This window comes from Corvus kubaryi, unplaced genomic scaffold (assembly GCF_017639235.1).
Source record: "Corvus kubaryi isolate FWS band 111438036 unplaced genomic scaffold, C.kubaryi_AGA036_p1.0 37396, whole genome shotgun sequence".
Lineage (NCBI taxonomy): Eukaryota > Metazoa > Chordata > Aves > Passeriformes > Corvidae > Corvus > Corvus kubaryi.
Genome location: NW_024581135.1, coordinates 5,138,804 through 5,161,996, shown reverse-complemented (window position 1 = coordinate 5,161,996; position 23,193 = coordinate 5,138,804). Strand labels below are relative to the sequence as shown.

At 40.7% G+C, this 23,193-nt stretch overlaps 1 protein-coding gene across 1 annotated transcript in view; it reads right to left on the bottom strand.

The window, feature by feature from the left end:
* Positions 1 to 230: 230 nt before the first annotated feature.
* The window catches only part of LOC121670349 (von Willebrand factor D and EGF domain-containing protein-like), a 164,019-nt gene continuing 141,056 nt past the window's right edge, over positions 231 to 23,193 (bottom strand). The window contains exons 25-28 of the mRNA XM_042040440.1: positions 22,339 to 22,434; positions 8,627 to 8,722; positions 7,406 to 7,501; positions 231 to 382 (exon numbers count right to left, since the gene is read on the bottom strand). Coding sequence (XP_041896374.1) covers positions 231 to 382; positions 7,406 to 7,501; positions 8,627 to 8,722; positions 22,339 to 22,434 — 440 coding nt within the window. The remainder of the gene's footprint in view (positions 383 to 7,405; positions 7,502 to 8,626; positions 8,723 to 22,338; positions 22,435 to 23,193) is intronic.

The following is a 23,193-nucleotide window of genomic DNA, read 5'->3' as shown; positions in this document are numbered from 1 at the left end:
CAAGGCCATCTGCCAGATGTGCTACAGCCTTGCAAACTATTCTGGTAGTCAGACACGTCTCATTGAGGGTAAAGCAAAAAAAAAAGGAAAAAAAAAAATCTAGAACTTGGATAAAGGCCTAGTTTGCAGCTGAGCAGTCATTAAGCCTCCTTTCAAATATTCTATAACCTTATTTACATCTTCCATAAGGTTAACAGGACTTTATTCCATTTACCTGTAAACTATTTCAGTTACATCTGGTTATTTTTGTCGTTACCATGAGGATCAGTGGGTTTGGGCCTTAGCTTCTTTTCACATGCTGAACCAGTATAGCCACTTCTGCAAGCACAGACATTTGGTCTGACACATCTGCTTCCAAACAAACAGTTCTGCTCACAAAGTGCTGCAAATGAAAGAGAAAGGTCTTTAGAAATACACTTATTCTAAGTCGTGTAGTCAGGATGTGAATATTTAGAAATATTCACGTGGTTTGTCATAGGTTTCTTATGCCTCTCTCATGTTTACAATTTTTAGTTTTTCCTTTTTTTCCCAATGATGGGGAAAGGGAAGACTGTGACAAAGTGATCACCTTGGCTCAGCTGGAAATGCACCAGCACAAGACCTAATTTTTAATGCCAGGATACATTCTGGGCATTGATGGTTGGGCATCAATGTGTCAAAATTGATTTTCTTTTGTTCCAATTAAAAGAAATAACAGCTGTTAAAAAAGCTGACCATGAGCTGAGATGAAAGAATATGTTAAATATGTACTCCCAAAGGTGATGCTATCACAATACATAAATAAATGGGAAAATTTAGTGAACTTCACACCTCTGGAAACCAAATAAGAACCTGTGATTTTATGGTCATAGAGAACCAGTAATGAGCTACTTATCCCAAGGAAAAAGAAATCAGAGAAACATTTTATCTTTAATCTAGAGTGCCACTGCATTTATAAAGGCCCATCAATTTGAAGATATTCTGCTAATAAAAGAATCAGTGTTCTATTATTTTTTAAGAGAGAAAAAAGCAATTAGTCAGATTTCAGCCAGTTTTTCATCCTCATTAGCAGTTTCTATTGTTATGACCTTGTTTTGGCATAGAGGAAAAAGAACAGCCAATTCAGAGGGCACCAATTTAAGAAGAACACACGTGTCACAGTATTTTAATTAGATCTCATGAGTTAAACCTTCCATAAATATTGCCAGAGTATTGTATCCTGGTTACAGGCAGTCAAACTAATGCTTTCAAAACTGGTCAGATGGGACTCAACAAGTGGTTTCCTACGTTTTCTTGTGTGGCAGAGGCATATAGGAAGCTGCCAGCCATGCACCATTAAGACAGAGCTGAAAATGAAGCAGACACATGTCTGTGACCAATCTCCTTCAGGATGGAGGAGAATGTTCCATCAGATTTGAATGAATTTGCTGTATTCCTATGAGGATTCTTTTTTTTGTTTTTTCCACAGAAAATCAACTTTAGCAAATTCAAGAGCTGAAGGATCAAATTCCACAATTTCAGTTTGTTGCACTTAGGTTCTGATTTGGACACTAATTTAAGTTCATGCAAAGTCTTTGTGTTGAGATCTGAAGTCTCAGAGACAGACCAGGTCAAACTTCTTTAGGAAACATATTGTGGGATCCTAAGCCTTCCAAAAGGGATTCTCAGAGTTATAATAATTGTTATAATGACCTTGTGAGGCCAGTGTCATCATGTTTAACACCTGGAATTTGTATTGGGTTTGTTCTATCAGGTTATTATGTCAGTGTGGAGGCTGAGGTTTTGGCACAGTAGGGAATATTAAAATCTAAATATCTGTAACAAACTGCACAGCTATGGGGCAGAGGAGCAAAGAACCAGACTTACTGCCACTCTACACATCTTAAGGAGGAGAGGCTGTAACCAGCTTGGCAAAAGGGTATTTTTATAATCAGGTAGTGAGGGCTCATGCTGTGTCAAAACCACTGACCCAGTCCATGTCCAGAATAAGAACACACACAGACCTGCATGTGCTGGTGACCTTCAGGTGCTCCTTTTGGAAAAGCCAGCTCTGTCAGTGGCTATTTGGGGAAGGAGTCCAGTGACCTGGAGCTAGGAACATGTCTTCCTGGTCTGTGAGCTTGTTGATGCATTCCTGCCACTTTGAAAAGGTAAAGTGCTCTTTTCTTGAAACAAAGTTTAAGGAAGAAATTTGGTTTTGTTCGGTGTCTGTTGCAAAATTCTCTTTAAGGTCCAGAACTGTGAACTTCAAACTTCTGAATTTCTCTTTCTTCTGAGAAGGCAGGGGCAAGTTTGAATTCTGGATGTGGAGGGGGCAGAGGAGGAATGAAATCACACTCAAGCTAGAGTGGAGCTTATCATCTGCTGAGTGCTACTCCAGCTCCTCCATGAACCTTGAAAGGACAGATTTATAATTGGAAAATCCTTAGAGTTTCACTCACTGGAACAAAACCATATCCCAAGAAGGATTGCATCGTCAGTGGAAAAGGCTCCTTGTGCCCAAGCAAGTTTTGTTCTGCTGTATGGTAAGCAGGAAGAGAGAGAACTGTGTGTGGTAATATTATTAAAAAAGAACTGTGTATATTTCTATTATTTGTTTGATATGAACATGGGCTGGGGAAAAATGGAAGCTGATTTTCCTTTCAGCTTGGTAGATAAAAGATAGATAAAATAGGAACAGGTAATGCAAAGAGAAGTGGATTTTTCTGCAGATCCCGATAGCATCTGGGGGTGTTCTGGTTCACATGGGCATTAGATGAGGTATTAGGAATTTTTTTCTGTCTGTGGTTTCCCTGATTCTCAGTGGATGCAAATAAATTTTAAAAAGGGAAAATATTTCCTCCTTTTTTTATTCTTTTCTTCCTATCTCTCCCTGTTCACCCCCCAGCTTCTTTCTGTAGTGCTCAGAAAAACAAGAGCTCAGTTAGGAGAAAAGTTAAAAACATTTCAGAGGAAAATTGGAATTGACATCACAGAGGATAATAACAGAGCTGAAGTTCAAATGAGTATTTCATAAATGTATTTACAAGGCATGCTAAGCCACTAAACACTAAAAATGACACCAGCTATGTATGCATTACCCTGTACAGATTCAGCAAAGTCATTTAACAAGCTAAGCTTATGCTAAAATTATAATCAATAAATGCCAATTACAGAAAGAGTTTTATCCCTGCATGTTTAAAGAACAGAGCTATAATTTGCATGCGAATGACATTCTTTTCAAAATTATTTGCTTTTTTTTAAGGTTTGGAAGGGTTACAGAGGAAAGTTTGAAGAAATCCTGCCTGGGATTGTTCAAGGCAGAGAGAGAGAATAGGGAAGAATATTGAGGAAATTATAAGGCCATAAGCTTGACACTTATAACATGCAAATAAAGAGAAGTTATTCTGAAGGGCAATGAGGAGCCAGTATGGGTTCAATAATATTAGAACAGAAGACAGCAGCATGAATTTTAATGATGAACATCCTTCACAACTATAACCTTCTTATACTTTATAATTAATTGTTAGAATTATACCTTGATCCTGCATTCAGAGCCTTAAACAACAGATTTGTACCCCTGGCCAGAAGGCTTCTGACTTTACCGAGTTGTGTTTTGGGTGTATTTGTCAGGGTAATCAGATTCTGCTGCCATTTCTTTGGCCTAATATTTCTTTCTGAGCTCAAGAAAAAGAGAGGCATCAGTTACCAGCACAGGAAGCAAGGGGAAGCCACAGGCATGGAGCTTTAAACGGGGTGTCTAATATGGAATAGGAAGGAAACCACTGATGGGAAAACATGGTGACCCTGAGATACCATTTCCTTCTTTTCAGAAAGGGAAGGTTTCAGATATTTTTGCAGCCCTGAAAGCTAAAAATGGGGTCAGACAAAAAACCTTTTAATGGAAGAACCCTCATCTATAAAGCTGCTCTTTTCTACAGCTGAGACACATTGAATATCTCAAGTTACGTTTTTTTAATGCGTTCTTCCAAAAGGTTATTTCCCTACATTTGCAGTAGAGTCTGAAAATTGACCATTATTCCTTAAACTATGCCCCTCAAAGTCATAGGTATTTATCAAGGATAACGTGTGTATTCCACCATACACCTTATTTGTTGGGACAAACGACCTATTTTATCGATTCTCTTTCAGAAGCCATTCTGTTCAGTTACAGATGAGTGCGGAAGAAAACTACTCTTTTGACTGAGCTCTTTATTTACAGTCTGATAAAGGAGAACTATTGTGTTTTATCCATTATCAATGTCTACTGAAAGTCTCTTTTGCTCTTGCTGAGTGCTCTAGTTGCAGCCAGGAACTGGTGAAACTCTAAATAAACTTCCCTGCACAGATGTCTCTGGAACGTCATTGTGAGCTTGGCTGATTGGAGCATTAAGAAATCATAATTCACTGCATGACATGGACGTGCAATTCCATTGTGCATCATTGCAAAAGAGGCAGAGCTTTTGCTTGCGTGATTGCATCTCCAAAATATAGCAGAGCTGTTCCAAATTAGATATAAGCTCCTTAACATACAGTGGATAGCTCTGATATTACAGCCCATTCTAGCTCTCTGAGGCATTTTCAAAATATTTTAGAAATAAAATTATTCTGACTTAGACTTTCTGCAATCTTCATTGCAGTAGAATGGAAAATCTGTACTGGGATACTGTCAATGGCTTTGTCTTCTGGAAGGTTGAAGCATTTTGGGTTATCACTTGTGATGGAGATCTGTGTCTTTGCTCCTGGTGAGAGGTGACAAGAAGATCTGAGACATCAGTATTTGAAATTGTAAATATTTAAATTATTAGCGACCTAAAAGTAGAGAATGTTTTGCCTTTTCTGGTTTAGAAGAAGACTGAAGAAAGAAAATGTTTAGAGAGGAATTATTGTGGCAGTTGCTGCCTCCAGTGATCTTCTTGAATGGCCCATGTAGGCTCAGGCCTTTGTGAATTAGAAACTGAACAGATGGAGGAGATCTGTGACTTCTTATTAAAGATAAATCAAAAAATAGATGTCCAAGATGATTTCTTAATATTGTCCATTGTCCCTTTCATTGGCTTAAGGGCCTACTCTGGCTATCTCAGTACAATCTATTCCATCTGGGAAATGTCCAGAAAATAGTAGTGGAAGTCTCCGTGCATCCTGTGCTTTAGTTGCCCTCCTAAATGTGTTAAGAAGTCAGTGAGGAAAAAATGAGGTTCAGGGTATAGATGAAACCTGTATCTGCATTTCCATCACCACCATCCCGATAAGGGCAGTTGAGTGAATTCACAGGCTAAAAACAAAGAATGAAGCTGGGATTATCTAATCTTCTCCTACCCTTGAAAAAGCCGCTGAGAAACAATCCAGCCCTAATGGATTCTGGATTACAGAGAAATTACAGTGATCATTGAAAAAACCTTTCCTCTGGATTGTTATTTGTAGAGTGAGATGGAATATTTGCATTATGAAATGGGAACTATTGAAATTAACTAAATGGAAACAACTGAGATGAATCATATAAAAACATAGAATTAATATGTAGTATGAATTAATATATTCAAATATAGTATAACAAACAATATTTATTGATTTAATATAATATCATAGAATAAATAAATAAAAATATGAAAATATTTTGATATAATGAAAAATATGTGGCTACTCCTTTCTTATCTTATAATGTGAATATTTTGCTCTGTTATTGAGTTTAATAGCCAAAGTCTGTAGTTAAAGTGGTGCAAATCTAGGCTGAATTTAGCCTTGCTGATACTACAGTGGAACACAGAATTTGGGAATACACATCCAAGCAAGACTGGGGTGCTGAGCTCAGGGAAACCTCAGGAGCTTAAATGTGACAAAGCAGTTTTGCACAGGGGAGTGGAGTGATGAACCAAAGAGCTCCTTGCCAGAAGCACACGGGTTCTGGCAGAGCCTGTGGGTTTGGCCCGCTGTCCCTGTGCTGCTGGGAGATGGGACAGAGGCCAAAGCAGTACAAGAGCAACCAAAAGAGTAACCAGGGGTTGCTTCCAGGCTGCTGAGCTGCTGCAGCCTGAGCGGCTCCGCCAGAGCCGAGGAGAAGGTGAGCGAGGGAGGCACTCAGGAGGCTTTTCGTGGATAAATACATTTGTTTCGTGGAGTTCTGGGTTTGAGGGAACAGCCTCCCATTAAAACATGAAACATGACTTGCTTTTAGGGTTACACTTCTGTGCAAAACTTTATACCTAACATCTGTGAGGATGAAGACTTTGCTGTTCCCCTGCTTCACCCCTGCCTCACTGTGAATACCCTGGAGCAACATTGTGAGACCTCACCATCTGCTCCCTGACAATAGTCTTCTCTCTTTCTCTTTAAAAAATCAGAAATTTGGGGTTGCTGTGGGACCTGGGAGTTTCAGCCAGATCCTTTTGGACAAAAAAAAAAAAGATTTAACCTCCCACTATGGGAAAAAATAGTAAAACCAGAATGACTAGCAAATGAAGGGATTTGGAGCAAAGTTTCAAAGGTTAGATAAATCTATAAAAAATTACCTGGGCTTGTGTGCCTGAATAAGACAGCAGAAATTTTTAATGTTCATCTTCCCTTTCACTGGAACAAGCACTTGTTTAATAATTTTAACACTTGTTTATTTATTTTATAAACTAAGTCAAGAATATGCCATCAATAACTTTAAACATTCCCATGTTCGAACCAGAAGGCAGCTGGCACAAAGAAACAATTACACAGCCATTGGGAGTTGGCTGACAGAAGATTTCCGTAAGTAATTATGCTCTGTGAGTGTGAGGGGAGAGGAAGATGAAAGGAGATAATGCCCTTTAGAGGGGATAATGCCTTGATATTTTCCTCATACCCTTTTGCTGTAAAGCTAATAGCAGGCACAAACTGAAGTGACCCGGAATGTAATTGGCAATAACAGATCTCTTCCCATTCCAGATCTTCCAATCCCCCCAAATGCAAATACTTCCAGCCACCTTGGTCAGTCCGAACAAGTAGAATTTACAGGGTCAGGCTCGAAGGTTTGCAGACACATAGAATTTCTTTCTGTGCTTAATGCCACCTGGGTATAGAGAATGGGTTCTCCATATCCTTTTCTCCTCGACCTCTCCTTTTTACCTTGTATTTCAAATTATTTAATCTAAAAAGTACTTATTTTGGCTGACAGGTTGATCTCAGCATCCAGAAAAGAGATGAGTCAGGCCTCTTTCTTATGTTGTCTAGAAATGTCTTTGAAAGTACCAGTTTTACTGGCAGCACAGGACAGTTCTGACAAATAAGGCAGAATTTAGTTGCTAATCATGTTTCAGTTGACTTTTACATGTAATAGAATCATAGAATCTTTTAGGGTGGAAAAGACCTTTAAGATGATTGAGTTCAAACATAAACCTAACACAACATACACACAGCAGAAAATGTAATGTGTAGAAATCTCCAGTGGTTACGAAGCCGTGGTAATTAAGGGAACACTTACGGGTCTGGCACAGCATTCCCACCCATCCTCCGGAGCACTCGCAGATGTTGGGACCGACACACTCCCCGCCATTGAGGCATTTCTGCAGGCAGACAGCTGAACAGGTTGACATGAAACAAGTGAGAAGAGGTACGTGATGTATCTGTGTGGTCAAGAGCTGTCTGAGAGGTGACCTGCTAGGCTTTATTCCATATGGCCAGCTTCCAAAGGAATGGATGTGTTCTGTTCATCACATAAGCAGGATGCAGGATTCTTTGACATTTTCTTCTTAAGAAGTTTATTTTTGATAGCAGACTACCAGGAGACTTCACATTTCTAATGCTTAGATTGTCATCAGCTAAGAATAATCTGTCTGTGATACACTCATGCCTGTTATATGCCTGCTACATGTTCCATGTAAAAACCAAATATTTTCATAGTAAAGTTTGATATGTTTATTGCATGTATTATTTGTTCAGAGATCCTGAAGGAGTGAGTGCATGATCTGGTATATATGTATGAGAGACACTTCCTTCCTCCAGCATTTCTGAATAAATTATTAATATTATAAATTCAAACCACTGGTTTTGAAATCATATTTACTAGCAGGACCCAAAGGGTAAAAAGCCAATATTTTAATCGGGTTTGCATACAGTATGTCATCTTGATTATAAATTTATTCAGTTTATCTGTCAACTTCATGGTAATGAATAGCCATGCATGGAAAAATATTCCTTGAAAATATTTTAGGGTGAGAGGTTTTTTTTTTTAATTACATTTTTATGTAACGGTAGTCAGAGTTACAGAGTAAGAACACGTCATTCTCCAAATTATGCACCGATGACCTTGAGAGTACATCAGTTTGGAAGGCTTTTATAGCAGGCTTTAGATAGTTCTGTACTTTGAAATATATGACATTTCTCTGCAGAATATAACAAAATATGTGAAGCTGTTAAAACATAAAATCAATGCTTCAAGTTTAATACTATAAAAATGAATTTCCATAACAAGATGTATAACAGAACTGCATGAAGCAGAACCAGGGTTCCCCCACGCAGCTTTTTCTCCTTTGCAAGCATCAAGTGTTTATAGCATTTTGCATTACCTGTACTTAAAAATGTTTCTTCAAACTGCTGAAGTAGCAAAACAGATTCTTTGTTGGTTTTTAGTATTGAAAGACTGCAAATTGTTGTTGACTGGACTAATTAATATAATCTGTTTGATGGGAGTAGAGATGCTTACGTTTGTTGCAGTGCTTTCCCCTCCAGCCAGAAGGGCAGTCACAGACATTTGGGTGGACACATTTCCCCCCGTTCATGCACGTGGGGTCACAGACACCTGCAGGAACACAGCAAAGGGAGAACATGAGAAATGGGAAATGGGGGAAATGAGGGAAGACTTTAGTAGAGGCTTCCTTGCAGAAGGTTAGTTTGCTTGTAATTAAAAACCAGAAAAGTAATTTGGATTTGAGTATCTGAAACACAGAGGCTTGATAGCTCCCATAAATCCTTAGGGGAAATGCTGTGCCATGTGTAGAAACTCTTGGGGGGAAGCTCCAGTAAGAGCTGCCTCACCAGACAGAGCAGAGAGGCACTGATTACAGAGGTTCCCAAAAAAGCAAGTGGACAGGCCAAAGATTGTTAGAGCTTTCACTTCCTCCTGGGAAAATTCCTCCTTCATGTTCTCAGATGTTCATTTGGATAAGAAAAGCCTTGACGAAGATGGATTGTTTTCACACTATTTTGGGTATGATTTTGCGTATCAAGCATGAATCCTAAAGATCTATTCCTGCATTGCTCTTTCAAACCATTACTTGTTAAAGCACTTACCTTTTTACTTTATTCTTTTGTACAAATAAGATGTGAGAGCTGAGTTGTTCTTTCAAACACAAGAAGCCAGATGGGTTTTCTGTTGATTTCATTAAAAATCTAATAGCTAGTTTTTGTGTCTCAGATTAAGCTGTATTTATCAGTGTTGTTTTAGAACATCCGGCATTAAAATCTCACATTTCTGAGAACTCAAACATCTGCAATCCCAACCTGCTTGATGTAGGGAGATGCCATAGGCAGCTTCCCGAATTCCTCCTGTCCTGTTTCTTCTTGCCTGTTATCGTAAGTGTAGGAAATACCCATCAGGGGCAGGGTAATTCAGAAACATGGCAGTGCCGGTGTGGTGGGAGTGGGAATGATTTGCATTTTACATGGAAAGAGACACTGGGTAATTGGGCGGAGTACAAAGAGCCATGTAACACAGCGAGTGGCTGGACTGCGGTAGGAGAGCCAAGTCAGGAGGAGTTTGGCAGGGAAGGTGTGAGAACACATTTGTGTCCAGAGGCTCCTGCCATGTTCAAAGCTTTATAGGCACAGTGGAGCTGCCAGTGACTCCTTCCCATCCGTGGTAATCGGTGTCATTCCTCCCTGCCTGCAGGGATGGGTGGCTGTGGGACGGCTCCTCCTCAGCAGGGAGCAGGGGACTCGAGGGGCTGACAGCTAAAACGCAGCAGTGCCTTCATCAGCCTCGAGGCTGTGCTGCCTTTTAGCGCATCAGCAGCAAGAACAGAACGTGAATGCTAATGCTGCAGCAATCCTGGCTGTCGATTGTCTCTGCATACAGCACTCTGAATGACCACAGCCCTCCCTCGGACCTCTACTGTAGGAAGCGGGATCCTGAAAAGAGCCTCAAAATAGGGGTGATTACTGAAACATAGCATGCAAAAATGCAGCAACTTTTATCTGATGGGAGAATAACCTTCTGTTCCTCTCTCAGGGATGATCAGGCATTTTTAAGTAGGCAGATTTACTTTCCCTAATTACTCCTCTGATGTAGTGAAATATTGCTTTTGTGGCACTTCGTGTGCTGGCCTCTCCCTCCCTTCAGTCCAGATGCTGCTTCACTGGCAGCTTTTAGAGCTGTATTGCTGCTCTTGCTTGGCTGCTACATTTACATTTCATTCTGTGCCAAGCCTCCTGGGTCCCTCGGCATCGTGACCTGCCCTTAGGGCAGACATGGCCATGATTATAGGGGCTACTTGGAACCCAGCCCTCAAACTGCCATCCTGCATTTCCTTCTTTCTCCACCCCTCCTGATCCATGCTGTAATCTTGGCCTCTGCTTACTAAGGCTAACGGGGATCTACAGTTCTTGCTGAGCTATTAAAAAAATGCTGCGACCACTGGTTAAAACCTAGGCAAGTTCAAAGAGTCATGGCATCCATAACTCTGAAATAATTTAATCTCTTATTTTCCCTCTTCCTTTTACTCTCCCCTTTGATGTCACATCTCCGATAAGAGATTTTTGATCCACAATATTACATTGTGTTGTATTTGACTTCACATTTCAATTATAAAACAGCTCAGACATTCAGAATTTAGAAAAGATGAGCCCAAACAATAAAGTTTGGTTCAATCACCTTATGCTTTTTGATATTCAGGGACCACAGTGTCCCCAGCACTGACCTGCTCTCCTAAAATCAGTTGAAAATCTATAGATTTAGTTTTGAGATCATATGAAACTCAGACAATATCTTCCCACCACCTCTTAGAAAGTGAAGTCAAGAAAAAGTAATGAGGACAGTAGCACTTGTTCAGATGGATATTTCTCTCTTTTTCTTTCTTTTGTTGCTTACATTTTCTGTATATTTTTAACCTTATACAAACAATCACATTCCTGTTTTTCTGGGGATTTTTTTGGTGTTTTTATTTTTTATTTTTTTTACTGACAGCAGACTATTCAACTGTGGGGAGTCAAATTAGTAATTCAGCAAAGGTTTCAGCAACAGGTGAGGTCCAGTTTTGATCTGAATAAAACACAAAAGTTCAAACTGACTTTCAACTTCCCATTTCTCCCTTTCTTTGTCCAGCTGCCTTAAAAATGACCAAGTAGCTATGAAAATATAGTATGAACTGCCTTCATTACTTATGGCATCTCTGACTTCAGTGATAAATCCAAAGGAGTTCAAGTCAAAGTGAACTAAGGCTTCAAGTCAGTACCAAACCTGTTCTGATCTGGAGGAGCACTTCTGCCTGCCTGCCCTCTGGGGAAGAAACTCTCTTTTTTCCAAGGAATTCACAAGCACCTTTAGGTAAATTAATGCAGTGTTATCTCTCCCCTTTTCCTGCCTGACACCTCCACCTTGTCCTCCCTTCCTTTAACTTTCTTCAATACGACTCCATCTCAATACCCGTCAGGCAGACTTCAACATTTGTTAATGATAACTAGTTTGGATCCTTTCTAGTCCCACTCCTTGGCCTCTGTGGAGGAGTTCCAATTTCAAAATAGCAAACAAAAATGTTAGAGTCTCTCACAGGAAAACTAAATAAATTATCAGACACTAGGAGAGCAAATCAAATTATTGCAATCCTCCCAGGTACTGGCATGACTTTGAAAAGACTCACTTTTTTTTTTTTGTCCTCCTCTTAAAAAGGGCCTGGCATCTTGGTCCTGAGACAGCAGAGGTTTGATAAGTTTTCCACCTCTCTTGGGGACTAGTCTAATGCCATAGATATAACCACATTTGTGTCTTCCCTTAGCTCAGTTAGGTAGGATATATCACTGGGAGTAGGGGGAGTCCCCTACTATCCACAGGTCCTGGGTGCAAGCTTGCTGGCAGTCAGTGAGTATCACTAAAGCCTTAATCATTCCCTTGCTGCTAATGTCGACATTTCCATGCTCTTCAGCAAGAACCAAAGCACAGAATTTCATATGCAAGGGTGCTACTCGAGTCTGTAATGCTCCACAATTCTGTAAGGCCACCATTTACAGCTAGGAACCACCTCCATGATCTTGTTTCCCTGAGCTGGTGGGTTAGATAAGGTAAGCCTATGCTGAAGGTGATAAAGCAGGTTGAAGAAGCGTGGTTATGTGTTGCATTTCAGATGAGGGGTGATTTTGATAAGGTAACAAGCAGCTGCAGGTGCTAAGATAAAACACAGGTGTTGCACAGAACATCACACAAAACGTGCACAGTTCTCCCAGGCGCTGAAAGGCATTCTCAACTTGCTGAGTTTTCTGTTTCATGCAGCAGCTCTTCCTCTTTGATGGCTTTAATGTGTTTCGACCTTACAATCACTTAAAATTTCCTGTGACCCTTTTCATAGCTTATCCCCTCTAGGCTCACTTGACCCAGTGAAGTGCTTCTTGCAACTCTTTTTATCAACCTCCATGAAGCTCCACACTGAACGCTTCAGCCCTAAAATCTTTAAGGCAGTCAGACCTTCTGCTTTGTCAGCCAAAGAGAGGAATTTGCCTGCAAAATAAATATTTCTGGAGATTACTGAAACCACCCAACACCTGAAATGTGTGTGATGTGAAGCCTGTCCTCCTGCTGTAAGTAGCACCAGCGATAGACGCCCATAATTTCAGTGACTTTTGCTGCCTGCCTTTGTGCCCATTGATCTACAGTAACATTCCTACTACAATGTACACAGTATTAAGAAAAATATCCCTGTTAGGCAAAGCCAGAAGGGGCTGGGGGCAAAGTGAAGCACTGGACATGCTTTGCTGCACTGCAGATACTAGGATTGACTCTATCAAAGAGTCACACTATTAACCAGCTGTATCTGCTGACCAGAGACAGCGCTGAGAAAAAGCCAGACATGTCCTCCAGATCTCCACTGCTTCTGTGGATTATCAGACAAAAACTTTTCCAGTTTAATCTGAGCCACCTTTAGACACAAGGACTTCATTACCCCTTTTCTCACTAGAAGAAGATAATAATAAGTAGTGAAAAGCTTTTAATTTTGTTGAAATAAGACAATCTTCATCACCAGCCTCATAAAGTCAAAAGAGAGGGAATATTAAACCAGGGTCCTAAAATCTTAGCAGAGAGCAATCCCCTGCAATGCTTCAGGAACTGAAACATTCCTGGCCATGAGACTGCACAGACTATTTCTTTCTGAATCAAAAATTACCTGTCATCCCATATCCTGAGCCATGGCTCTGATGAGGAGACAGTGCATCAAGCTGCAGTGCTGATTAGAAGATGCAGTTTTCAAGACAGCTTCTCTTTTTCTTTCTTTTTGTTTTTTTATTTTTTTATTTGCCCTGTAGAAGCTGAGTAAATTGACCTGCTTCTCGGTGCATCCTGCCTTTGGATGGAAGAGAGAAAATAGCCTCAAGCAGTAACATCTGTGTGGGCCAGCTAAGGCAATGCATCAGGCTGTATCTTGCTGACAAAGAGCACAGAAATGCAGCCAAAAGAACACCTACTGGTAGATACATACTTCAACTTATCCCTTAAGTCCCCATCCCTGTGCTGACATTTCTGGGTGATTCACAGGCATTGTTTTTATTTCTGGCTGGTGCTGGTTTTGAACTGATGACTTCTCTGTGGGTCCAGCGCATAATTCAACTTGTTCTATTGCTCTTCTGAGGAGCAGGGAGCTTGATCAGTCTCAGCTTTGGTTTTTCTATGGGTGCATGTTGTTTTAATGTTTGTTTCCTCCTTGCTGCTTAGTGGTTACCTTGATTTGGTGTGACACTCTCAAAAGCAGAGAGCTGTAGCTGGGGAGATACAACACAGTACGGACACGGAGCACGGGACAGATTTAAAAATATCACTGACTGGTCTTGTCAGGAAACTACAGCTTACAGAAGCTGAGCTGCGGACAAAAATGAGACCAGTTAATGTTAAAGAAGTGGATTTTGTGGTAAAGCTGGCACTTCTAGCCCTTTGCAGTGTTTGTAGGTAAAATAAATCACCTATTGATAAAACAAGGAGGATGTGGAGAAGCTCTGTGCCAGGAATGACACAATCACGATACTGCAGCCTTAAAGTGTGGGGATGTTGCTGATCCTTTTCCCAGGACGTGAACTGGAAGGTCAGACCAGCAGTTTCACAAAATAGCACAGCTCAATTGATCGACTGGAAGAAGGTTCCCCATCTCTCTGGGTGCGTTATGCACCCAAGCAGCACTGCTCAGATGAAACATTACCCTGGCTGCAGAAAGGAAACAATTGCTTGGATGCTTCTAGGCTCCAAATAAAGATTTGATCTTGCTGAATGATCTTCAATCCTTTAAAAAATAAAAATTAAAAAAAAATTCCCCAGATGGGTGTGTTCTGGCCAAAAAAAGATTTTTCTAACAAAGGGCACCATTGTTTGGATTCTACTGGCAGAAATTAGTGGAGGTAAAAAAATGTCATTCACCCCTTTAGAGGGTATAACTGATGCTCAACAGATCATTAGCGAGATGGATGTACCAATATATCTGCTGCTCTGAAGGTCCCAAATGCACATAGCTCTGAAAAACACGTTATGGATTCGGGACACTGGCAATTTCTAGTCCCCTTTCTTCTGCTTCCAAGGGCACTGAGGAAATAGTTTTGCCCACGCTGAGTTTTAGGCACATATGCTGTTACACAGCTTGATTTTATCTGAAATTCCTCATCTGCGTTGATGTGGGTTTGTAAATAAAGAAATAACTTTCTCTGCAAGCTCTGTCTGAGTAACCTCGGATGTGTGATCCGCTGAATGTCAGTAATTATAGCCACAGATTAAATTTTAGGGAGAAAGAATATTTCTCATGTAACAAAATTGCAAATTTTGTGCAATGTTCTAAAATTTGGATCCTTATCCATATCAAACTACCAATCATTTTGAGGTTTGCTCATCCCTATTTCTTGCTTCATGTACGTCTGACGGAGATGCAAAGCACTTCTTCAATAAATTACCTTTCTGAATAGTAAAAAAATAATCTGGTAGAAACCTCTGAGGGATGCAGTCCGGGAGAACAAATTACTACAAGACACAGAGGGAGCTGTAAATGTAATTGTGATGGTTGTGGTGACAGTTTGCATTTCTAATATATTCACTTTACCACAGAGCTCTAGTAATAAGAGTTACTTTGCATGACCTAGCACACATTTCAGAAGAAAAAATGGTCAGAAAAATTGTAAACCATATAGATAGCAGTGCAACGACAGTGCTTTGTCTAATTATGTCTGGATCTTCATTCTGATGTGTACTCTGATATACTTATGGGGCCTTTTAGAGATATTAAAGCAGGAAATAAATCTAATTTAGTTATTAGCTCAGTAAAAATGAGAAAAATAATTACTACTATATGGAAAAACTACTGAGCTGCTAGCCTGCACTCCTAGAGTCAGTGTGTAATGCACTGCATTGCTGTTTGCTGTCACGTCACTCTCAGCAGCTGATAACATTTTTTATTAGCTAAGGAGGATCCTGATCTCTCCACCTGTATCTCCAAAACATTCCCTGGTAGCAAGTGGTGGGCAAAACTCCTAAAGCTCAGGAAACCGATGGGGGATCATCCCTGCAATACAGGCAGGGGGCTCCCCACTGTCCTTGGACAGAAATGTCTCTCCCTCTTGATCTCATGATCTTCATTTTTCCTATTGTTTGTTGTCAGGTGAAACTCTGGACATGCAATGGTATCATGTTCCTGTGAAATACTTCAGCATCTTTCAGAATGAAACCACCATAAGCAAAATAAGCATGTGTAGGTGCACATTTGGATGTTTGGGGAATATTCTGCTAGGAACCATGGGATTTTGAGATCATTAGTAAATCCTTTTTCTCATTTATGGACTGGTTTTAGTCTGATTGCAACACTGTTAATTTGAAAGAGACTATAGCTCTACTTTATTCTCATCTTTGCAACTGTTAGTGTAAAATTAATGTAGGGAATTGCAAAGTATACTCTCAGCACAGCTCATATTCCCCAACTTGTTAGGGGCTTGAGTTTGGTAGCATTTTCTCTTCACTGAAGAATGCTCTGAGTTTTATTAGGTCAGTGAACTATTCCAGCCTGTGTATAAATAGTTCTGTTGAGCTGCTTTCTTGTCATGCCTGAATGAGAAGTGAAAGAGAACTCATACACACCGTTTCTCCTTTGCTGACTGTTTTTGCAACTCTGTGCCTGAGGATGACCTGCAGTTTAGGCCATTTGGGCACATTCTCCTTGCCCTGTGTGGGATAAGCCACTGCCAGTGCTTGGTGCAATTTGGTTCATTTTCATCTGTGCAAAGGGAAAGGCAGATTCAAGTCTCAAGAGAAGGACAGCAGCCACAGGCCACAGTGGTCTGGCTGGTAACCCAGCCAAAAAGTAAGGACCCAGTCAGGAAGTTTGGAATAGGACTGCTGCCTTCACTGGCACTGCACTGATCTGTTCATCACCCTGCTATTATCTGCCTCCAAAAGCAAGCTTGAGCTTACATGGAAATCAGTGCTGGAGAGGATTGTCTTGCCAGAGTCTTTTTGTGGATAAACAGACAGCATCAATCTTCATGACCGTCTGTCCTCTGCGCTTTTCAAGTGGTAGATCCATTGCTCCTTTTAAAGAGTGATTTACAAAATATTTGGGTCAAAAATAGATCCTCAAAATGTTTCTTAAATCAATTAGTGGGCAAAAAGCACTTATCCTCACACAGAAGCCCACTGCAGAGAGATGCAGTAATTCAGGAACTCCTTTCCTTTTGCTTTAGGCATGCTTTTACATACAGCAGCAGATCTGGCACATTTCTTCGGTGCCTTTCAGATACAAGCAAAGAAATATTCTATCAAAATTTAGATTTTTTACTCTTGTAAAATTCATCCTGTAGTCTGGGAATGTTCTGCTCATGGAATGAATAAAAAATTTAATAAGGCTTTTGGGCTTATTTAGGAAATATATTCAGTTCTTACCCAGATGTATCCTTGTTGCCTTCCTGGAAAATAAATGTAGACAGATGCATGTGCTCAAATCCCCTATTAAAATAAATGCATCATCTACATATATATGAAAAAAAATTAGCTTTTAAGAAAGACCAACTAATGGTTTTGTCACAAATCCTTACTAAGAGAGAGCAGAGAGGAGCACTGCTCTGAGAGCAGACCAAAAACCAGGTTATGCCTTGAGTCGCTGTCTCCTGTTGGGCTCTATCCCTTCCTCTGGGAAGCCACAGCTCTCCCTGTTCCCCCAGGCAAGATGCATGGATCATGTCTTGTCCAGCTGAATGGGAAAGACAGCAATAGCCTGATTTTTTTTTTTTTTTTGCTCATCTGCTATTGTATTTCCTGCCTAGGGATGGAAAATGACATCTAATATGAACCAATTCTGTTGCATAGACTGGAAAATCAAGTAAGGACTGAGACCAGTGTTTCCTTTTCCTGTGTCTCCAGACCGGATGCCAACCAGGCAACAGGCCAGCCTGCAAATCTTTGTAATTTTATTGCATAGATAATGCTTTGAACAGGAAGTTACAGGTCTCTTTGCTATAAGCAGCTGTTTGTTTACTTCCAAACACCCACTGTTCAAGGATATTTTCCATCCAGGAATCTTAGACAAACACTTGTTGCTTTTAAGTGCATCCTTGCCATATGAAAAGCAAGTCTGATTAAATGATTCCTCCATCCATTTGGATGAGATATGTTGTTTGTTCCCTACTTGTTTGTGTGGGAGGGTTTGCTGGGCCTCTGGCTTGCAAACTGGCTGATTTTAGATAGCTTAAGTCAATCTGGCTATTCAGTGAAGACATTCCAGAGAATATATCACACAGTGTCAAGATGACAACTCGGTGGGAGTCTGATTTGTTGAGCAGTAAAACTTCCTGCTTATGCAGCTGGCGAGGCAGCAATGTACAGAAACATTACATGGGAAGGCTGGAATGTGGGAAGTCAGTGACTTTCACAATATGACATTGCTTAGCAAAAAGCTGCCTTTGAAGCCCAGTGTTCACATTTCCAATTAGTTTGCCTCTAGCTCTCATGCAAGGAAAGTCCTCATGCTGCCAGGAAGGGAAAAGAAAGGAGGAGGGAAGAGGAGCAAGCAGAGCTGGAGGAATGACTGTGAGTTATATTGCACACTGTGAATTGGCTATAAATCCTGGCTGCAGGAATTACTGAAATGGAGAAATAGTTATCTCCTAACTTTGAGATCCAATCTGCAAAGTCCCAGTGTCAGTGTGGTGATTTATGTGATACGAAGTCGTCAGGATTGAGCCTGACACAAGGAAACAGATGCACACAGAAACACGTTCTCACTTCTAAATGGTGAGCAAACCCCAGGTCTCTGGCTGTGTTTCTTGGCCACGGGGTAGTGCCCAAAGAGGGGCTGAGGTCAGGCTCCAGGTGTGCCTGGTGTGCTGGGAAAGAGAGGAGGATGGTCAGCACTGTTCTCCCATGACCTCTGCTTGCTGATGAACTCCAGAGGGAGCTGTGGCTCGCCTTTTTTCGCTCAGAGATGCACTCACAAGAAGGAGACAGCAGAGAAAAGGATAAATGTGTGGTCCCATGAATCTCTCTTCTTGTCCCCTTCCCTTCATTCCAACCTTTCATAAGAAAACTCAGCTTTTATGGGCTTTCATTTTTAAAGGCTGTTTGTAGAGCGGTCCTATGAAAATACACATAGTAAATAAAGGAAACCTACTGTGTTGTCTTTGTTTATAATTTTTGTAAGGATGCAGGAGAAATCAGTCAGAACCCTGCTTTAAAGCCTTGTGAAAAGCAGTGACATCCCAGGATTGTTAAAGCTGTGTTTTTCAAAAGGGAATTCAAACCACGGCACAAACAGTTTTTCTTTAGTGCTAGCGCCTGATTGTGTTTGTTACATGCAAAGTTGATCCAGAAATATATTTTATTTTGAGGTGCTGCCAGCATTTGCCTCTTCCCTCTCAACAAGACTGATTATACTGGAAACAATCCTCCTCAACTGAGGCTACGAGGCTGTAGATTGCTGAGGCACAACCACACATTTCCCTGTCAGCACAACCACACATTTCCCTGTCAGCACGCGTGCCCGGGGTGTGGGTGTCTGCCTTGTATAATCACCAGGCACTTACTGCAGCTGGCAGCCAATCAGACCTCTCTGATTTACACATTTTGGGGTTTTGGAGTGATGTTTATTTAGATACAAAACACAAACTTTCAGGCTGAATGCCTTTCCACACACTCAGGAAGCAAAGGAGAGCGAGCCTGAATAGAAAAGACGTGGTGCCACCACTCTACCCTGCCTGTTTTTGGCTGGCATGCAGACAGTATTAGAAATTCCAGACAGTACAGGGATGAAAGTGAAAATCCTAAGCCATGTTTCTATGTATTGAAAATAAACCAATAGCCTGTTTGGGTTCAGTTAAAAAATAACCTGTCTTTGATGGGTTGCGTGGCTTTTAGTTTTAATTATCACCTTCAACTGAGAATCTGAAGCTGCCAAAATTAAACAGAAGCTTTTCATTCTCTGTCCATGCAGCTGAGGTATTAAGAAGGAAAGAGTAATGTCTAAAAGCAGTGGAAACAATATTAACGTCTCAAACAATGACAACATTGAATAAACTGCCAATTTTTCTGCCTTAGTATTAAGTTTACTCACTCCATCTTGATAGGTTTTATTAGGCAGGTAATAAATCCACCCCAAATTTCTAAGATTATAGACTCAGTGTAAGTACATAGTAAAGCTGATTTGCTATCAGAGGTGTTTTAAACTGTACTGGAAGTATAAAAGTACATAAGGAGACTGCAATTTCCTATTCAGAGTGCAAAGAACAATTAAAATAATGATAAAACCCTTCAAAAGGATTTATTTTTCTCCAGGGGTCACCTGGCAGCAACTGCTGAGCTGTGATTTGGGCCACAGGTTCACCTTAAGCAGTCTCTCTGACATTTTCCTGGTGATTTGGAAATAGGAGATGATGCAGTGTTAAACTTCCAGTAAACTTCTATATCTGATCACAGCTTTGCTATCCCGATGTGTGTATTTCTTTTCCTCACTTTCTGTGTATATATTACAACTCTGCACAAGCCAAAATGTCCTGTGCAACTCAGGGCTCAGCTACCTTACATGGAGTCCTTAAAGCCCAACAGAAAAGATGCTCAAATCCAGAATAAATGTCTCTGTACAGTAGAAATCTACTGTTTTTTCCTGATTCCTTCTTGCCGTACCCTTCCCTACTGGATTTCTCAGCACTCAGGCACACAGCCCATGGGGCTGTCTCACCTCTGCACAGTCAGCTACCCCAGGTGGGCCCAGGATTATCAAAATAACTTCATAAGTGTATAAATACAGACATGTTTACTGCTAGTGACACTGCAGAATGAGCTGCCTGATATATCAGCTCTTTTTGGAGTTTCAAATGGACGTTATGGTAGTTTTAATATGTCTTATTAAAAAAAAAAAAGGGGTTGGGTAGTGGAATTTCTCCACTCTGGGGATTTATTCTCCACTTTTTCATTTGTCTGTGTGTAAGTGAGTTAGGAACACGTGCCTGTGTTTATCCTTTTAGCCTCTCAATGTATGCCACACATGTCAGCTGATCCCCCGATCTAGTCTATGCCCAATGGAAAATGATATGAAGTCATGCTTAAAAAAAGGGGTGAGATGTGTTCTGCACTTGAACGCTGAGAGGTCTGTAGGACAGAGAGCAGCCTCCCACTGCTGGGAGCACTGGTTTTCTCCATATTGTATGTAGAGGAAAGTTTGCAGAGGTCAGCTGAGACTGACTTCTGCTGTGACCTGCAGTCCTCTGCTCCAGAGGAGCTGCAAAATCTGGAACCTCTGCCAGAGGAGAAAGAAGTTATTTTATATAACAATAACAAGAAGATGTACAGCTCTAAGAGAAACTGCTTGTTATAAAAGATTGTGAATAAACTCCTTCTTTCAATGGATCTTGATACTTGTCTCATGTGCTGTTGATTTTAGGCAAGAAAAAAGAAACAGTACTCCACATTTTTCACCAATTAGCAGTCAATGACTGGTAAGAGTCAGCAAAATGTAGTATTTTCCTTCTCCTTAATCATGTTTCTCTTCTTTCATCACATTCACAGGCCCTTTATTTAAGTTTTTACAACACTAGGCTAAATAAACCAGACTAAATAGCAGGTATTGAAGTAGAAGGGAGGCTTGGATCAGACAGAACAAAAATATTTTCATCATCTCAAAAAACATTTCTGCAAAAGATGAACAACAAAACCTCAGAAACTTTTGGAAAGTGGAAAGAAACCTGCTGTGAGTTGGTGGAGTTTGGAGGATTCCAGGGAGTGCTTTGCTAGACTGCAATCATCATCAGCGCGCTTCCCTTTGATCTGCCTGGAGATGTGGCAGGGTGTTTAAAGCTGGAAACAGCACTTTTCTAATGTTCTCTAACCTCAAAAACAAGATGCCAAACATAAGGTTTTTTGCTCCTTTTTTCTCCCTCCAGCACATTCCTGCCAGAACAGACTATTTGATTGTGCACTGTGCATCACGACTCTCCCTGCTGAAGGAGGGGAGAGCTGCAGTGTGGGGAATGAGAGGGCTTTTGTTGCTGCAGGGAATTTTTTACTGGCTTTTTTTTCCTCTGTGTGTGAGAAACATAAAATGCTCTGGAAATGTACAGATTCTTCCTGCCAAGAATGGTTGTTTTCACAGCTCCCCTCTTGCCAATTTCAAACTGATTAAGAAATAATAAAAAAAGAAGTTTTCACATACATATCCTAAACTCTCTGGCTGACAGATATTGTTGAGCAATTGAGTCTGCAAAAGTGCCAAAATAACCTATTTCCCCAGAAGAATAGAAGAATCAAATATTAATACTGACGGTAACGTGAAAGGGGAGTTTTCAGTGACAAGAACAAATTCAAGGATGAAGTGCTATTAACCAATTACCTTAATTAAGCTGGGACTATGATGTTCTAATATTTTTGAGGGTCTTGTCAACTTCTTGGCCTTTGGCTTTAATTTTTCCCCCCAAAAATCTTTCGTGCAAAATAATTAATTCATCTCCAACTAGGAATGTTACTCCCTTTGAACGCATGAAATATTTAGAGAGGATTCCAGAAAAATGTTCTCCTGCCAACTTTGACTTGACTTAATGCTATTCTAATTAACAAGTTGGTTTTGGGTATAACATAATGTTATACGGGCTCTGATAGAAATATAGCATAAGTACAGGCTAAATATTCTGTGGAATGTGCACAAAAAGGAGAAAAGCTGTTTAGGAGTTGGAGAACTGTTAGAAAACAAAGGGAAATGTGTAACTCACTTTTCTGGCACCTTCTCCCAGTGTAGCCCTCGGCACAGGAGCAGACGTTGGTCCGGACACAGCGCCCACCGTTCTTACAGGGGGGAATGCAAACAGCTGGGGAAAGGAAAGCAAAAGTTCTGTGCACCAAAATCACATGGGGACCAAAACACAGGCTCCCTTTGAGGTGCCTGGGTTGGGAGAGCAGCTCACAGAGGTGTTTTTTTAGCTGGGGTAGGGAAGGTGTCTCCCTAAAGGGTGATTTGGGCAGATACCTGGATGGAAGCTCCGGTTCTGTGTTGTTTGTGGAAGGAACGTGGGACATGATTCCTAGCACCCAAGGGTCTCTTAGATACTTGCAGTTAAGTGGTCAGAATATTCCCAAGGGTCTCAGGTTTTTAAGTCTCTGTCAAAGAGCTTCCTCAAGGGCTTCTGCCCTTGAAATATAGGTCAGTGTTTGACCTATATTTGACCTTGGTGCTGTTTCTAACTTGACCTTGGTGCTGTTTCTTCTCCCTTTCTCAAAGAAGCAGAGGAAGGGCTTTGCTGTTCTTCAGCATCCATCCACTGTATCCTCATGTCAGTCCCAGATCCCACAAAAGCCAATACTTATTTTCAAGTTTTAGCTCCGTTTAAACCATAACACTTAAAGGCAAAAATTTCAAATCACATAGATGTTGAAAATCACCCTGTGTTCAACTCAAGAGCAAGATCATCAAGTCACAATTGGTATCATTTTCACTCTCTCCTTCACCCCCAACCCCATAAAAACAAAGAGTTTCCAGCAAGCTCCATTTGCAATTAGATTTTTGTGGGTCAATCATTCACTTGCAAAAGTTTGCATCAGGACCACATTAATCTAGGAGCTCCAGGGAA